Source organism: Mastomys coucha, unplaced genomic scaffold (genome assembly GCF_008632895.1).
Source record: "Mastomys coucha isolate ucsf_1 unplaced genomic scaffold, UCSF_Mcou_1 pScaffold16, whole genome shotgun sequence".
Classification (NCBI taxonomy): Eukaryota; Metazoa; Chordata; class Mammalia; order Rodentia; family Muridae; genus Mastomys; species Mastomys coucha.
The window spans coordinates 36557593-36576844 of record NW_022196898.1 but is presented as its reverse complement, the minus strand read 5'-3'; the positions used below and the strand labels follow the sequence as shown (position 1 = coordinate 36576844).

General features: G+C 41.6%; 1 protein-coding gene across 14 annotated transcripts in view; it reads right to left on the bottom strand.

Annotated features, from left to right (window-relative positions):
• Arhgef11 (Rho guanine nucleotide exchange factor 11) overlaps positions 1-19173 on the bottom strand; it is a 115044-nt gene extending 95871 nt beyond the window's left edge. For all 14 annotated transcript variants that reach the window (XM_031374283.1, XM_031374288.1, XM_031374290.1 and 11 more), the window contains exon 1: positions 17902-19173. In XM_031374283.1, coding sequence (XP_031230143.1) covers positions 17902-17933 — 32 coding nt within the window. In that variant the 5' untranslated portion in view covers positions 17934-19173. The remainder of the gene's footprint in view (positions 1-17901) is intronic.
• Between the last annotated feature and the right edge of the window lie 79 nt (positions 19174-19252).

The window sequence follows — 19252 nt, the reverse complement described above, 5'->3', positions numbered from 1 at the left end:
TGCCTATCTAACAGCTTATATTCCAGCTCCTTCCTAATTTTGAGCAGGCCTTTGTAACTCCGACTAGCAGATTTCTGAGGCTCTGCAAATGTTCTGGGAGTGCTTGCTCAGAAAAACCTCAAGTCACAATGAATGAAGTCTAGCAACAAGTAGAAGGGAAATGTAGAGATCCTACAGAGCGTGCCCAGATGGAGAAAAGAGATGCCTAAGGAGCTCTAGCTGTTTCGAGGCCTGGCTGTTGGAGTCCTGTCAGCACAGGTGCCAGAGTAGTATTTGAAGCCCTTGCTCTATCCCAACATGATTTCAGCTGAGGCAGAGACTCCAACTGAGAGCAACTGCTCAGCTCAGTCCAATCAACCCTGAGAAAAATAAGCAAAATAAATGAGTAATATCATACAAAGTTCCTGTTGGGGCAGCTGGATAAGTAGCGATGGATAAGGTGAACAACATCCAAAGCTCCACCCTCCAGGGAACAGACTCCAGCTACAGGCAGACTATCATCAGATGAGGTAAGGGTGGAATAGTAAGAACTGACTGACAGCTATTGGATTCTTAATGTCAGGGATTTTACTAAGTGTTGTATCACTTAATCTTCTCATTTTCTAAAGCAAAAAAAAAAAAAAAAAAAAAAAACCAGGTTTTAAATGGTTAAATAAGGAGAAATATAGATCTATTTGACACAAAATTCATACTCCTAATAGATAGTACTGTAACAAGATGCTGAGTACAAACCCCAAACAATGTACCAGACTTACTACCACTAGAGCTGAAGCTGGGTGTGGTGGTGCATGACCATAATAAAAATACTTGGAAAGTGAAAGGAGGAGAATCAGGAGTTCAAGGCCAGCTTCAGATATTGGGCTAGACAAAACCAAGTCTCAAAACAAAAGAAACAACAGCAACAGTAAAACCTATTCTGTGATCAAATCCAGCTTTTATACTTTTAAGCTCAATGAAGGCAGTGAAAATGGTTCAGGAGATAAAGGCATTTGCCCTAAGCTGATGGCCTGAGTCTGATTCTTGGCACCCACAAGGTAGAGAGAATAGACTATCTTCTGACTACACCTGCTCCCCTATACAAAGACATTCAAATAAATAAATAAATGTCCTTCTAAAAAGGCAATGAAATAAAGGCCAATAGAAGTTAAAGGACTTAGCTTAAAACTGCATCATTGATTGAGGTTTCTACACTTACACACACACACACACACACACACACACACACACACACACAAACACAAGAGGTACTGACAACTGACCATAGGTCGCATGTATGCTAAGCACTCTACCACAGACAGCACTATATCCCCAGCCTTAAAACTGTTCCTATTCCTTAATAATAAAAAAGATAAATAATCCAAATAGACAATAAATAAAGGATCTGAATAAACATACCAATAAAGGAAATATAATTCTACCCATATGAAATATCCACAATAGGATTCTGGACCACCAACCCAGGGATGGCATTACCCACAATGGGCTGGCCCCTCCTCCACTGATCACTCCATTTTCACTGAGAAAATGCCTTCTAGCTGGATCTCACAGAGACATTTCCTCAATGGTAGCTCCTTCCTCTCTTATGACTCTAGCTTGCATCAAATTGATAGAAAACCAGCCATGACTGCCACCCTGGAAGTCAGTGTGGAGATATCTCTAAAAAGCTAAAAATAGAACTACCAACATCCTAGCTCTATCATTCCTGAGGATATACCCAAAGGACTCCACACCCTCTTACAGAGAGATGCACAGCCATGTGCACTACTGCTCTAATACAACAGCTAGAGAATGGAGTCAGACTCGAGGTCCACCAATTAATGATGGATAATGAAAAATGTGGTACATATATGATAGAATTTTATTCAGATGCAAAGAAAAAATGAAATTATGAAATTTCCTATCTTTTTCACAGGAAAATGGATGGAACTGGAAACATTATACTAAGTCAGGTAAGCCAGGCCCAGCAAGGCAACTGCCAGGTGTTTTTATATGTGGATCCTAGCTTCGAATTTTTAGATTTGTATGTTTAATTCAGAATATCAGTAGAGGTCAGGAGGGAAGGAAGTGTAGGGGGAAACCTCAAGGAGTGAGGGGATAGAAGAACCTGTTATATGGAATTAGAAGGAGGGGAAATATCTGAGGGTAAAGGCTTAAGGAGGAAATGGAATGGGGAGATAAGGAGGGAGAGGATGGATGGAGGGTTAATCAAAACCAGGTATGTCTAAAAACTTCACAGAAATCCACTACTTTATAAGCTAATTAAAAAGTATAATTTTAAAAAAGTGTCATGAACATGCTGTACATGTGGATAAGGCTTCTCCTAAAAAGACACTGGTTATAGAATTAAATCTCAGTGCCAGTTGTGGGATACGTCCCTATAACATCACTCCCTGTTTGGAGTCTACTGTCACTGTTCTTGGTTGACCACTATAGCTATGTGGTAAGACTTTACAGCTGAAGACATGGAAAAATCAACCTAGAATTGATTTGAAAACCTCCTCCCTGCTTACTAGCTTTCACAGTGCTGGAAGGTTCTAGTCAGACTGTTTCAAGGAGAAATGCCTTCAATGATATTACCAAGAAGTGGATCTTGAATTCTACAATACCAACTTGCCAAGCAAGATGTACCACCACTAGTGCAATACTGACAGGAGGGTTATGAGGATAACCAACTGTTTTCTGAATGGCTCTGAGGCTTACTCCACAGGAGGGAATTCATGTCTGGTACATAAACCTGGCCAAAAGTTCAGGGCTTGGGAAGTCCTAGACCTAGGATGGAATCCAACAGTGCTGTTTTTATAAATGGACATGCTGTCAAATTGCCTTCTAAATACTTATGTTTATAGAGAGTGTTGCTTTCAACCTTGGTCAGAAGCTTCTTTTAGCAGCCAGCAACAGCTAATGCAGAGACTCATGACTGGCCGAACTGCTGAGAATAAGTGACTGTTGGATGTCCCTGAACATGACATCTATATCATCCCTCCTCACCCAAAAAAGCTCAGGAAATATTGCAAAAGATGTGGCACAAAGAATGTAATGTTGTCTTCTGGATGTAGCATGATTGCTGCACTCATAAACCTCCTGCAGCTATAGTTACCTGCACAAAGTCTGTGGAGGATGAGTCAACATTTCACCTGCAGTATTAGCCGGACATAGTGGTTATAAAAAATAAGCTTGGAGGGAACACGTTGGGAGAGGTGTCCAGAGGGAATGGGAAGGGGGTCCTAGAGGTAGATAGGATCAAGATACATTGTATATACTTCTGAAATTGTCAAAGAACAAGTAAAAGATATTTTACCATTTTCAGTAATATTTTAGTAATCATTTACTTACTACACAGTCTTAGCACAGTCTTAAAGTGTACTACATATGAAGATAAGTCTGGAGCAGATAAAGACACTGGTGGTAGAGTGCAAAGCCACTTCTGAGATTTTTTTTCAGCCTCACTGAAATTTCCTAGGCCCCAGAGTACTATTCATTCCCCATCATAAATCAACCAAAAGACAAAATCAAGGTCCCCCCTCTTCCTGGGTGGCCACTACAAACCTCAGCTTGTAAGGCAAGGGGATTTTAGCTGGAAGATATGGAGCAACTCAGGAGACTTGATTCCTAGAGGCCATCTAGTATTTGGCCTTAAAGTCTCCAACTTTGAGGTACTCTCTCCTTGGTGATTACTGTCCTTCTCTACTTGTCTCTTATGTTTCCTTTATCCCATCACATCTTTCCTGCCTTTCCTGTAACAGTTACGAATCCAGGTCTTTGCATTAGCTAGTAATTTTTCACTTGCTTGGTGGCACTCTTGCTTCCAACAGAATGTCCAGTGTAACCTACCCCAGCACCCAGAACACTGCCTTACGGTTGGGAGTTGGTCTTGTGCATTGTGTATTCAGATGCTCCTGTCTATGCCCAGACATCTGTTTGCAGTCCGGAGGTTGGTATGGTCAAGCTTCTCAGGTCTCAATGTTATGTAAAAATTGTTTTCCATTATCTCTAATTGCTTAATAAAGAGCTGATAAGCTTAGGGCTGGGCAGGAGAGGACAGAGGCAGGACATTAGAGCCCAGTGAGAGGTCCCAACAGACTAGAGTGGGAGAGAGAAGAGAGAGATTGAGAGGGCAGCCATGAGGACACACATGGATCAGAGTGATCCAGGCCAAGACCAGATGCAAGTAACAGGACATGTGACCAGATGCAAGTAACAGGACATGTGGCAGCCTAGTTGGGTTAGACTAGCTCAGAACCTGCCCAGCTTAGTGCTTGCAGCCTTTTAATAAGAGTAAGGTCTCTGTGTCAATTATGTGGGAGCTATAATGGGCTAGAGTGGGCAAACAAATGGGATGTAGAACTTACATAGAAATCCAAACTTAGAAAGAACTAGGCTTAGAGTCTGAAAAGTTCCAGATAGAAGGTTGAGGAAAAATGTTCTTAACAACTGTAGTTTCTCAGGCAGGCCTGGTTCTTGCAGCTCCTTTAACAGACCCCTCATCGGTGAAGCATGGCTGGCTGCCTGGCACTTAAGCCAAGGGGTGTAAGCAGAGGATAGTGTAAGGAATACATGCCAGCTTGCTGCTACAGGCCTAGCAACTTCTCAGAGCTGCCAACTGGTGCCTGTGGATGAAATTCAGCAAGTGGATATGCGGGCCCAGGGGCCAGGTGGACAGGAATGGCAGAAGCTACTACTGACCACAACCAAGCAGCGGCCCAGCCAGGTTGGCATATGGGCCCAGGCTGTTGGAATGCATGCCAATGTAAGACCAAAGTCAGATGGAAGGCAGAAATGTCTTGTCCTGTGATCAAAAAGACAGGGGATGGGCCCTGTGTCACAGTGAGAGAGGGCTGAGCTGAACTGCAGAGGGAAGCACAGAAAACAGAAGAAACCCAAGTGCAGCCAAACTTCTGATCAGGTAAAAAATATTTAAAATTATGCTTAAACTCAGAAGAAAGGAAACTGAATATAGAAAGCCATAAGGAGAAATATTAAATAAAGTCTCCAAAGAAAGGAGAGAAAAACTCAAGTCTCCATAAAAAGGAGAGAGTTAGAGATTAAAAAAGAAAATATTTTCCATATTAAAAAATGGAAAACACTGTAGAAGAAGGCATTTGGATACCACTTGGTTTTATTACAATTACCAGCATAGAAATAATTATATATAGTAATGATTGCCATTTTACATATCCTCTTTAAGAAAGATGACTTAGATAAGCAGTGGACTGAAAGATGGAATGCCGAGCAACAGGCAATAGAACAGAGATTAGAGGATTTTAAAAATCAAAATAAATAATTTTTTCAAATTAATTCAGCGGAAAATAGAACAATATCAGATTCAGATGCTAGAGACATTTTAACTGAATCTTTAGACTTTGAAAATGCTAATACTAAATACAAAAAGGCTATTAGATCTTTAAAAGACAGATACACACTTACTTATGAGTGGATTAAAACTACCACAGATATTGAATCAAATGCTTATAATTTTCAGTTATGACTAAAAAGACAATTAATTGCAAAAGGGCTAAGAGCTCAGAATGTCCAATGCTTTGGCTGTAAAAGACAAGGTCATTTCCTAAAAAACTGTGAGCAAATAGTTTCTAAGGATAATACTTTCTATAAAAATAATCCAGGGAAAAAGTTTCCTGGGATATGTAAACTATATTAAAAGAGCAGACACAGGGCTTATGAATGTAGATCATCCAGAGATATTTGAGGCAATTACTGTCAGAATGCTGCCTAAGGGGCCTTACTCAAGGCCCAACAGAAACAACACGAACTGTTTCCTGTCAGCCGAGAAAAAACTGTTCTAGAGAGCAACTAGAAAACTGAAGTCTCATAGGACAAACAACATTGTTCAAAACTTAACTAAACATTTAACAGAGATGGAGCTGCTCCAATAAATACGACAAAAAATCCTAAAGAAGTCAAAATATAGATATTCTGGTAAACTTTTATAGATAATCAGAGGCCATAATTAAGGTATTTATAAATAATATTAAACTTTAAAAAACAATGGTAGTAGACACAGGAGCAGATGCTACCACACTCTCACCAAAATCCTGGCCTCCAGATTGACCTCCTCAAGAGGTAGATATTCAATTTCAAGGGGTTAGAACTTCAGATAAAACAAAATATAAAATGGCTTAAATATCTAGGACCTGAAGATCAAACAGAAAAAATAAATCCATATATGGCTGGTACAGCCATAAATTTATAGGGAAGAGATCTGATGCAGCAAAAGAAAGCACAGATTAATTAATTAATACACCTCCAACTTCAACGACAAGCTGGAGGTGTATATAGTAATGATTGCCATTTTATATATCCTCTTTAAGAAAGACGACTTAGCTAAGGAGTGGACTGAAAGATGGAATGCCGAGCAACAGGCAATAGAACAGAGATTAGAGGATTCTTCAATATCTCCATAAAATCGGAGATATTCCTGATATCAAAGACAGCTGCAGACTGTCCAAACTGTCCATAAACCAGATACAACAAAAACTGGCTCTCAAAATTTATAGGAAGGGCCGCTGCTAATAGGATAATTATTAGCTTATTAAATAAGATAGCTACTAAGAAGATAGCTCATAGAAATAATTCCTGATTAAAAAAAAAAACTAAACAAAGGTTAATTGAGAATACAGAATTTAAAAATATACTCATAAAATAAAAGGGGGATATGGGATTGCCCATAGATAGATAAAATACACTGGATTTCAAGGACTGATAAATAGATTAGCATATGTATGTTATAACTTCGGAATGGAAGGAATTTTGTTACACTGGGGAAGAGGTTTTGTAATTGTTTCAACAGGAGAAGAAAAGCTAAGAATTCCTTCAAGATTAATAAAAATCAGATTTGACAGGGGAGACACCCTGAAGATCCTGACTGCAAACATGAAAGAAATCAGGAAGACCAACAAATCAGGTAACACGAATTGCTGATCCCTCTACGTGGGAACAGCTCTGAGACTGGATGAGACATGAAAATGTCTCCAGCCAGAACTTCAGCTAAGCACAGTCAATTAATCTTCTTGGTTACAGAATCCTTAAGACTCGTCAAGCCATCCTTTTAAACGCATGGATAGAAATTGATATTATAGTTTGGTTATACAGTCTAAACTAACTTACAAAACAAACAAACAAACCTGCTGGAACAGAGACAAAGAATTGTGTTTAGCAGATTATGCACGCTGTGCATTCCACACATATGCGAATGCAGAAATGTATATTACCTATGAAAGTTTATAGGTTTACAGACACCAATGAAGTTAAAGTGGGCCTGACAAGATTCAACCCCGGGAAGCTGAGAAGGATGCTGAGACATACCCATTTCAACATCCTGCTTGATCCCACCTCAGACTGCCTCAGTGCTGTTTCCTCAAAAATCTGCATCTGGGACAATTTCAAAACCACTACATCTTCCAGCATCTCAAGACTGTTCCAGCTGACTTCATTTAAGCCCCGTACTTTCACAACACACAGACTGGACAACAAATGTTACAGCTAGCTTGCTTGCTTTTGTTTGTTTGTTTTGTTTTGTTTTTGAGACATGATTTCTCTATGTAGCCCTGGCTGTCCTGGAAATTACTCTGTAGACCAGGCTGGCCCTGAACTCAGAAATCCTCCTGTCTCTGCCTCCCAAGTGCTGGCATTAAAGGTGTGCGCCACCACTGCCTGGCAAGGCCAGTCAATTTTCTTTGGGCCCCCAAGTAAAATGATGCCCCTAGAGGAGGCGGGACATCCAAGCCCAGTGAGGGGTCCCAAACAGACTAGAGAAGGAGAGAAGTGAGAAAGGAGGAGAAAAAAGAATGGAGAGATTATGTAGAAGGACAGGAGGATTATGAGAGAGCAGTCATGAGGACACACATGGATCAGAGCAATCAAGGACAAGATCAGATGGCAAGTAATGGGACATGTGGCTGGGCAGCAGGCAGCCTGGTTGGGTTAGACTAGCTCAAAACCTGCCCAGCTTAGTGCTTGCAGCCTTTAAATAAGAATAAGGTCTCTGTGTCAATGTGGGAGCTAAAATGGGCTAGAAGGGGCATACAAATGCCCTGCAGTTATTTGGGAGCAAAGGGGGCACAGAAACCCCACCCCTAAATATTATTACACCTAACAATATATACTCCATGTCTTGGTCTTTCCTTAACCAATATGCCAGGCCTAAAGTTTAGGTCTAGTTTAAAGACATGTTTCCAGGCAAGTAGAAGAATAGCTATTAGCCTAAGACTAGAGTGAACAAAGAAAACTAGGATTTCTGGTTTCTGATTTCTTAATTAAATGGCTGATCTGAATGAAGTGTTTAAAAAAAAAAAACCCTGACCCAGGAGTTGCCCAGGCCTTGTATATCTGCCAAACCCCTATCTAGATCCACACTTCAGACTCAGCCACTGGTCTAGAGAACCTAGAACCCACTCTTACGGAGTTTTCCCATGACAAAATAAGACTAAAGGTCAGGCACTCTGGCAACCTTGTGTGGTCTGTGGGCCCCACTGTAGAATATAACCTCAAGCCTTGTTGTGCTCTGGGCTACTGAAGGGTAGAGAACAACAGGCCACTCCAGGCAGCATGTTCAGGAGGAATCTTAACATTCTGAGAACTTGTACCAACATTTTAAGAGAAATCAATGACATTCTACAGATCCTTCTTCTTAGTTTGGGGAGAAATTTATTCTCTGTCTTAATCTCAAACTGAAATTAATGAAGAGCTCTTCCAGAGGAAGATGTTCTTTGCTTGGATTTTCTTTTCCTTTCTCCTTCCTGGCTATCATTTTGTGTCTCAATCTAAAGGTCTCTTCCACCAGGATGTAAACCTAAAGGTATCCTTCCCACATATTCCAAATGGCTATTAGACGAGTAAGTTTCCATATTATCTCACAACAATCTGTACTATCTCCTCTCAACAATCATCAGTTCCTTGACACCACAGTAGGCATCTTATTCATGTTGAATCCACATGTTTGCATGGCATATGAAGATGTTACACCAACCTTATGAGGGACATGAATGAATTCTTCCAATACTGAAACCCTATTCCAGAGAAGACATTGAAACCTAAAGTGATGTTTTCCTTTGTCTATGGGGCTCTGAAAAAAGGATCTGTAGTTCTTGCTTCATACAAGTCCCATTCACACAGCTATTCACTCCACTCTCTTCAGTTACCACCTCCCAGAACAACAGTGGCTTTTTCTGCAGCCACAGTCTCTTGGAGAGAAGCTTCTAAGGGCCCTGCTCTGTGGAATGAATGGAGCCAGCCTTGGGTAGGCAGGACAATAGCAGGGTAGATCCTGCCTGCAGCCCCCTGTGGGGAAAGGCAGCCCAGAAACTAAGCTGCCAGGGGGGAGACCCCTAAAACTCAAATAAGGCAACACTTCCAACAAGGTTAGCCTGTCCCTATAAGAACTACTAAGTACCCCAAGACCAAATATCCATTATGAACAAGAAGAATTCTTGGTATCAGCTCCTGGTGGCAGTGTTTATGTATATGGGTTCTTTGCCTGCAAGTATATCTGTGTACCAAACACATGACTGGTACAAGCAGAGCCCAGGAGAGGGCATTGGATCCTCTGGAATTGGAGGTGCAAGTAGTTGTTAGTTGCTGGGAATTGAACCTAGGACCTCTGGAAGAACACTCAATGATCCTGACTGCTGAGCCATCTCTCCAGCCCATCTGGCAGCATTTTCTTGAAATCCTGGTAGGAAATCAGCAATGTCAAAAGTGAGCTATAGTTCAAGTCTAGAAACAGCATTTGTTATGTTTAAAAAAATACCTAATATAAGAAGAACTGGGAACTAGAAGACCACCCAGAAAGGCAGAAAGGCACTGTTTTGAGCCTTGACTGATAGGGCCAGTTGTGATAACCAACATAAAACAAGAGCAGGACAGCACCTCTTATTATTTTTTTAAGTCAAAGTCTTCCATGTACTATAGGTTATATGTAAATTTTTATATAAATTCTGATTCTATTTTACTGTTGCTTTATCCATTATAGCATAGAATCAGAATCAACCTAGATGTTCATCAACAGATAAAAGGATAATGAAAATTGTGTGTGTGTGTGTGTGTGTGTGTGTGTGTGTGTGTGTGTGTGTGTATAATAGAATACTACTCAGCTGTGAGGAAAAATGAAGTTAAAAAATTGCAGGAAAATGGGTAGACTTAGGATGTATAATATTAAGTGAGGTCACATAATCTCAAAAAGAAAAAAAATCATTCTCTGTTATATGTGGGATCTAGACAATAATATATATGTGAGCAAATGAGCCTGTGGTGCAGTGTGACAGGAAGAGAACAGGAAAAGCTCAGCAGGAAGGATGAGGAGCGCAGGTAGACACAGCTGTGAAAGAGGACATTCCTTTTTCTAGTTCTAACTCTGTTGAGGAATTTGTTTGTTTGGTTGGTTGGTTTTTTTTTTTTTGGTTTTGATAGTGGATAAGTACATACATTTAGCAAGAACTTAATAAATTCCTTATTAATAAAAAATTAATAAATTCAATAAAAAGCTTCACAGTTTCTGTTTTGAATGCTAATTCTCACTATATAGGTTAAGTTGTAAATTCTGAGTCTGGTTAATTTTAGTGTGTAATATTTTATTGCAAGTTTTTTAAAGTTAATTTAAAAATGAGCTTTTACATAAATTCTTTTGCACAAACAAAGAATAATAGAATTAAATTGCTATGTATGTGAAGAAGGAATAATACAGATATATGGTGGAATTTGATGGCATTAATCAGTAAAGAAATAAAAGACTAATGAGGTTGGAGGAGATAGGACATTTAATATAAAGGGGTTAAAATGAATGTTATGGGCTCAGAAAACAGGCAGCCTACCTTATTATGGTAGTCAATGGCAATACTACCATAATTAGTAAGCTACAGGCTGAGAGGAAGAAGGAAGCCAGGGATTCTAAGCTAGACAGCTAGACCTAGAAAAATGCAGTAGGTCTCAAGAAAACCAGAATGTACCTTGGACTGAGTTCTAAAGACACCTAAGTAATCTATCTTCCTTCCTTGTCTTAGGACATGGAACTCACTGTATTGACAAGTCTGGCATCAAGTTCTGGGTTTAAGGGTGGACGCCACCATGCTAGCTAGCTACTGGAGTTTCAACCACTACTGGCTTTGTACACTATGATCTCAGAGCCATTATACTCAGTTCTCAATAGAGACTCGACAGAAGACTATGGGTAACCCAAGCATGAGTCTTCCAGTGACAAGTGAGGTTAAATTTAGGCCAATATGGGTCCTTGTCAAACCAATTTCTTTGACAACACTTAACCACTATGCTATAAAATTCACAAAATGCTTTTACAAAACTCATCCTCATTATAGCTAGTTGGTGGCCAAGTGGGGCTCACACAACAATCTTTACCTTAACGTCCTCTATCTTCTGTATCCATCTAAAAGCACGATTTCTACATCCCTTAAATATGGTCTGATATTTAGGAATAGGGTATGAATGATTAATCAGAATCCACTAAATACACACTAATCTTCTCAAAGCATGACCCAATTTTCTAAGAGATTACCCCCAAAACAAACTGTCCTTTTCCCATCTCTCTAAAAGACTGCACTGAAGGACTCCAAAACTATTTGTTAGAAATAGCCCAACCCAAGTCTTAGCAAGATGAAATTGTTCAAAGTCTGTACTCAGTGAACTGCTGGGTACCAGTGTGAGACAAGTGACTGTTAATGAAGCTTCTACTCTATCAATAGCATTGTCCCATACTGTCCCTTTCCCAGTCAATTAGTCTCCCAGTCAGGAATCACATTAAACTCAGCTCTAACATTGATTGTCCTTCCATAATGCCGCCTACACCCAGTCTCTTCTCCACTGTCACTGTCACCAACCATTCTGACACATCTCTGGCAAAGATTGCAACAAAAACTTCCAGCTAGCCTTCCCACATTTAAACTCTCTTCTAATTTACATATCAACAAGAGGGTTTGCTCTTTTCCCACCATTTTTTTAAGTCTTGTATTACATTTAATTGCGTGTATGCACACACATGATTGATACAGCACACATGTTGGGGCCAGAGACCAGGAATTGGCTCCTTTTTCCATGTGGGCTCCAGAAATTGGACTCAGGTTGTCAGGCTTGATGGCAAGCAAGCCTTAACCCACTGAGATATCACACTGACTGTAAATATTGTTTTAAAAATCACTCTATAATTGCAGTGGACTCCCCCATAAAGTCTGAATGAACCTTCACCTTGTATACATTATCGACTTAACTTTTCTCTGCTGCAGAGACCTGCAAGCATACCATTTCCAGTCCACGCCCATTCCAGAAGCCCTGCTCATCGTCCCTTTTCCCCAAATGGCTTCCTTTCCCTTCTACCTAAAAAACTGCTCCTCTCCTGCCTGTTCACAAATTTTTCTTTAAATTTATTTATTTTGTATATATGAGTGTTTTACTTGCAAGCATGTCTGTGTGCCATGTGCATGTCCAGAAGAGCATGTCAGATCCCTTGGAACTGGAGCTATTTATTGGTGGTTGAGAGCTATCATGTGGGTGCTGGTAATCAACCAGGGTCAAGGCTCATAACCACTGAGCCATCTTTTCAGCTACTCTCCTGACAGTTTTTATCAATATCATTCATTCACTCTTCAGTATCATTCTTTCTCCCTTCAAATATGTCTAACCCAAGTGTCTTTCTGAGCCTAAAGACATCTTCTAGATCTACTGTCTCCAATTCTATCAGGGGCCACAGTTCTTTCACATTCCTACATGCCTGGATTTCAATTTTCCTTTCCCTTTTCATCAGGTAATCTGCTCCTTTTAATTTTTCATGACTTTTCAGGGAGACTTAAGAATTATTCCTGGCTGGGAAGTGGTGGCACATGCCTTTAACCCCAGCACTTGGGAGGCAGAGGCAGGCGGATTTCTGAGTTCGAGGCCAGCCTGGTCTACAGAGTGAGTTCCAGGATAGCCAGGTCTATACAGAGAAACCCTGTCTCAAAAAACAAAAACAAACAAACAAACAAACAAAAATAATTATTCCTGAACAAAAAAGTCCTGGTTCATGGGAAACATGACATTGTTTCCAGAGATTCTAGGGACATAATATCTTTAAGAATCAAATCTTTGAGACTGACTAGCTCAATGGACTCATTTTTCCAGTTAAGAAAATGAAGATCCAGAGCAGGCAAGCATTTTCCATGTAGCTAGGAGCAAAGCTGGCCCCAGCACCCTTATTTGTTAACTCAAGAATCTGGATTTTTTTCTACAAACACCAATGTGACTGACAATCTTTCATTTTTTTGAGACTAGAATCACCAACTTCTTTCATTCAGTTTGACCAATGGGGTAAAGGAGTGTCCAGGAAGACATTTCCAGGTCTAACCTGGGGTCTTTCCCCAGCACAGTAATTACGAAAAAGAGAAGGGGGGCTGGGTTGGAGAAATGGCTTAATGGTTAAAACAACTGTTAGAAGCACTTGCTGATTTGTAGAGGACCAGAGTTCCATTCCCAGCATCCACATGGTGACTCACAACCAACCATCTGTCACTCCAGTTCCAGAGGAGCCAATGCCCTCTTCAGGCCTCCAACAGCACTGCACACACATGGCTCACACACATACATACAGATACAACACCTATATACAGAATGTAAAAATAAATAAACTTTAAAAATTTAGGAGAAGTGATCAAAATATATTGCTTGAAATTTTTTAAAATTAAAAATTGAAATAAACAAACATCCATGAATAAAAAAAACAAAAACCAACCAACCAATAAACAAAAACAGAAGATACACAGTTCCCAGGGGTTAAGTTTCTAAGCTACATGATAAATATTTTAAAATAATAAACCAGTAAAAATATTTTCAATAGTAATGCCACTATGATAATGTGAAGTAGAGTCAGCATAAATGAAAACTACTCATGTCTTCTTACAGATTTTCGGAGTCAACACCTCCTTCAAGCCTTAGCTCTTTAATGCAGCTAGGAGCAATACCCAGACTGCAGTTTGCAAACCCTGTTCCACAGAGGCTGTTAACTTCCAGAACTCCCTTATGTGTGGGTTCATTTAGGGACTACCTATACAGCTTCCACTATTTGCTTTTGGTTTCTGATTAGTGCAATTATTTTTATTTTTTGTTTATGCTCCTAACTGGAGGGCAGTTTCTCCACCTGATAGTACTTTGATCAAGGAAAAAGTATTAGACTGTTCTATCAGAACATTTTTGAGTATCAAAATTAAACCTGCTCCTGGCTCATAGTACTGATTCATGGCCAAATGTTTCATCTGCAAGCCCACCGCTATCACCATTCCACACTAGATGAAGACAAGGGTGTGCTGTGGGGAAGACTTAGCATTCCAGCTCCTTATTCTTTGCTGCTCTAGGTCTTTATGGCTGGGCTAGGGACCACTCTTCTAAGACAGGACTCTCAATGGAAGAGATCCCTGACATTTGAGGGTCTGCATTTCTTCTGAAAGCTCCTTCTATAAGGAATGGATCAAATCGTTCCTGGGGATTCTAATGTACTTGCCTAGAATGTCAGAGACTCTAGGTTCTACTTCCAGACCTGCAAAAAAAGGGGGGGGGGCAAAACTCACAACAGATTCTAACTGCACCCCACAGAATGATATCTAACTAGCCAAAGTAGAACACTCTTCCACTCATCAGAATTCCAGAGAAGGAGGCTGGGAAGTAGTCAGTAGGTAAAGAGCTGGCCCTGGAAGCATGAGGACCTGAGTTTGGATTCCTAGAATTCACTGGCCAACCAGCAAGCTCCAGCTTCAGTGAGAGACCTTGTCTTAAAAACTGGAATGTGATTCTTGGCATAACTGTGTTTTTTTCTGGTTTGGTCTTCACGTGAACTACCTTTGTGCAGACAAAAACTGTTCTGTAGATACAAACTCATACCCTACCCAGCCCCAAGAACATTTACCCTGAGGTATTAGGCATAATCTCTATTTACAATACCAAACACATTCTCAGAAAATATTGAAATTAAGATGAAAGGCCAAAAAGATATTATAAACAAAAACTTTTGAGGACAGGGGTGGCCACATCTAAATCTCATCTTTCACTAACAACTGATGATCACTAAGAGAAAAATCATCTAAAAACATTCCACGACTTCCATAGACCAGGTAATGACTTCCATTACTCAACAGGAGAAAATGGATGTAGAAGACTCCCAAGTAGGTAGCCTAGTTTTTCTTTAAGCCACACTCTAGATATATGATCATTTAAGCCACGCTCGGTCTCTAGATATACGACCTTCCATCACGCCCCTTCATCTTCTAGAAAATACATAACACCAAGGAAGTTTTTGCTAAAGTTTACTCTAAATTAACTACATGACCAAGTCATTGAAACAACTTGTGGTGGATGAATTCACACTTTTTGGTAAATTCACTTACCCCAACACAAATCTGGAGTATTTATGGATCACTGACTATGCACCAAGCACTAAACTTAGCAGACAGAACAAAAACAAGCAAAGCAACACAGCCCCTGCATTCAGAGCTGACTAGTACTTCTGTGGTCTTTGGGGGGTTGTATTATTGAGACAGGGTGTAACTTGGGTTGGCCTCAAATTCTCTATATAGCCCAGGCTTCAATCTTGTAATCCTTCTTGCTTTAGCTTCCCAAGTACTGGGGTTATAAGCATGTGCCACTGTGTCTACTTCCCAATTAGACTGCCTGCTCTCATGAATAATTTTCTAAAACCCTTATACCATCCTACATAATATACTGACAAGCTAAAAGAGAATAGAATTCCTGACACAATAATTTGAAACATTTCCTTCTAATCTGTTACTTCAGTGTTCAGCATGGCATCAGACTAAATTATCATGCAGGAGCGGAAGCAAGATTGAAAATCCCAGATACACACAGCAAGTTGGGACGCCAGCTGGGGTGACAAAAAAAAAAAGATTGTGAATTATTTACATTCACAAGGTACAGAGCCTGCAACATCAAGTTCAACAGTGTACTTTGATTCTATTATTGCAAGATCAGGGAAGCCAGCAAGACAAAGTCAGAAGGGGACCTCAGTTCCAGGACTGACACTCTCACTGGGGCAGAGAATCAGGCAGGGTAAAGGCAAGGAAGGCCTTCCCATGGAATAACACAGTGCTTTAACTCCAGAGATTATAGGTACAAAGTACAGGGGAACACTTGACAACTGCCTCACCCAACTGCCAGAGAGAGCAAAATGGTGCCTTACCCATTCTAAATGGCGAGTCTATAAACCTCTGTGGTCAGGATGGGCAACAAAAAGGACCAGGGATTCAGTAGACTTAGATTTTTAGACTAGATCCTGACACTCCTCAGACAACACTAAACGGCACTGGACAAACCAGGAATCCACTTGGTCTCCTGACCTGTAGTGACTTCCGACTTGTCTACCTCACAGATGAGATTCAAACAAGAAATGTTCCAATGAGAGCACTTGGGACTCTGAGGGCTGTATGTGTCTGTGAAGTCATGCAAGCTCTAGAGGAACATACCACATTAACCCAGAAGCCCCCATTGTCTCCTCCTCACACCCCATCCCTGAATTAACAGAAATTATTCACCACCTCAAATCTTAATTTGAGTATACTAATCCCCCAGGTCTAAGAGGAGGGAGAGAAGGGCAGACATGTAAACCCTTCACCTCCTTACCCTGACAGCTTCAGTTATCCTTTCCCAGGGGCAAATTACAGAAGACCACAATGGAAAAGGGAAGGGAGATGCCAGCTAGCCACACTGCCTCTGTGGTTGCCTGCTCTTCTCAAATGCAGGGCAGTTCCCCACACCCGGACTACTGAACAGATCTAACTGAGACCCTGAGACAACACAAAGGTGGTGTTTAGGAGATACTATTATGTGTTAGGCCACACTCCACAGTCAAAAGGAAATTATCATTAGCATGTATAGCCAGAGGTTAACTGACCCAGAGAGAGCAACTACTGACTTACAGATATTCCTTCTTACCTCACAAATACTAGTTTTCCATTTGACTGTTTCCAACCATCTACCTATCTATCCAGTTAGGATGTATAGAACATCCACAAAACACGCCCCCAGGAAGGATTTTTAAGGAGGAAGGGTTGAAGAGGGGAAGGGAAAGGACTGGCAAGGCAGACACCTACCAAAGTTGTACCACTCCTTTGGAGGACAGAACAATCACACCGCAATGCTACCCGCAAGGGAAGCCAGATCCAGCTCATGGGGGAAGGGGCATCATGTGCTTCCAGCTGATTTCAAGGGCCTAAGAGCCAAAACAACTCCTTCCGGCTTCAAGCAGAGGGAAGGCCTGTTTTGCAGAGTCAAGCTTATTGAGAACAGCTTGGAAAATGCTAGAGCATCAGCCTGTTGGTAGGTCTCAATTTAAACTCTAAACTTAAAGGAGAAATCCTAATGTGACCTAAACATTTTCAAGCTCTATCAACCACCGGCGATACTGGTGACACTGTCCCAACATTTCAGGCCACAACATCTTCCTCATTTTCATTGGGAACCACCCTACCACTGTGCCCCACCATTCCATAACAATCAGTCTGATGGAGGCTCCCAACCCTGTCAGGCATACCCCTACCCTCCCCAGATAGCTAAAGCTAGTCCCCACCCACCCCTGTGGGTTCACACAATCAGGCTTGGTCCAGCCTTGGAATCCCTAGGCTAGCAAGTTGGGGGACTCAGAGTCAACCTTACACCTGGTGTAAGGCAAAAGCCACTGCAAGCATTACCCCCTCCTCTCCAGCTTCACTGCTTACTGGTTATAAATGACACAGAATTACGGGGTACATTTTGAACACGAACACACACCCAGGGTGCAGAAACGTATATACTGACAGTCCTCATAGACCACAGCCTATCCCACAGCCCAGCCAGTCAAACACAACACTTCCTTCCCAGTCTTTTTAATAAGCGTTAGAAAAATCCCAAATTATTTAAACATACCTGTCTATACTATGGGGCAACCGTATGCTCATGGTTTCTCCGTGTCTCCACAGTTCTGGAATCCTGTAGTTTCTTTGGGCGTCTTGATCAGGCCTGAGTCCCTTGCAATTCTGAAGGAAGGTGAGAGGAAGGCCTCCCAAGTTGAAGACTGAATCCTTGTTTCTTCCGGCTGTCAGGACCCTGGTAACTGCAGTGCTACTCTGCTTCTATCAGTTAACATCGTCTCCTCCTTCCTTAACCCTTTACCCTCCCTCCCTTGTCTTAAAAAAAGAAGAAAAAGGAAAGAAAGGAAAAAAAAAGAGGAAAAACTATGACCTTCTTAGAAACCAAACTGTTAACCACAAATCTCTTCAAGGTTAGCCCTACGGGCTAAAAAAACGAACCACAGAAAGAATCTGACTTCAAAATATCAGTCTTAGCTGCAGACAGATAAAAATCATCCTTTCAATCCAGTTTCCCCAGCTGTCCTCCTGTTGACAGGGAAGCCTTAAGCTCCAAAGGTTGAAAAATCTCTGGTTTCCAAATACTTAAAATGCCAACAGCAGAATTATCCCAGGGAAGGAAAAAACAAAACAAAACAAAACAAAACAAAAAGGCTGAACAAATCCGAAATGGCACTTGGGAGAAAAATCTTCCAGATGATTTGCACAGTTAAAAATAAATAAAACCATACAGCAGTATGTACACAACAAGAAGTCCAGTGCAGCCCTGGGAAGCAAAATTTGTGGATTTCTTTAAAAAAACAAAACAAAACAACTGCGATCTTCTACAGTAAAGGTTTTGAATTCTGAAATGAACCAATTGTGCAGACACACACACACACACAAATCACAAAACACCTGAAGCGCAATGCTTGCTGCCTTCAAAACGGTAGCACTGGCCAAAATCCCAGGAAATCTTAAACCTTCTCTTCCCTTTCGACCTGCAGGTTCCTCCACCTAGCCCAGCCCCGTGCTCAGCTCCAGCCTCAGATCGGCCTTTTTCCTCAGACAATTTCCTCAGTCAGCTCTGTGTGCTCCTGCACGTCCAGGCTCCGAAAGTCTCTCTCGCCGCAGCGCCCTGGAGCGGTGGTCCCGCTTCCCCTCGCCCACCGATCGTGCCCGGCGACCCGCTCCTATTATTGTTGCGGCTCGGCTAGGGCCAGGGCGCCCTCCACAGCGGCGCGGAGAGCCCGGGCCGCGGCCTCGGCCTCCGTGCCCGCCCGCCCGCCAGCCACAGCCTCCCCGCTCGGCCGCTCCCGGCGTCCGCGTCGCGGCCGCTGCGCTTCCGGCCCCGCCCCCGCGCGCGCTCGCTCCGGCCAAGCCCGCTGCCGCCGGCCCGCTCCGCCCCGCCCACGCCTTGCTCCGCCCCG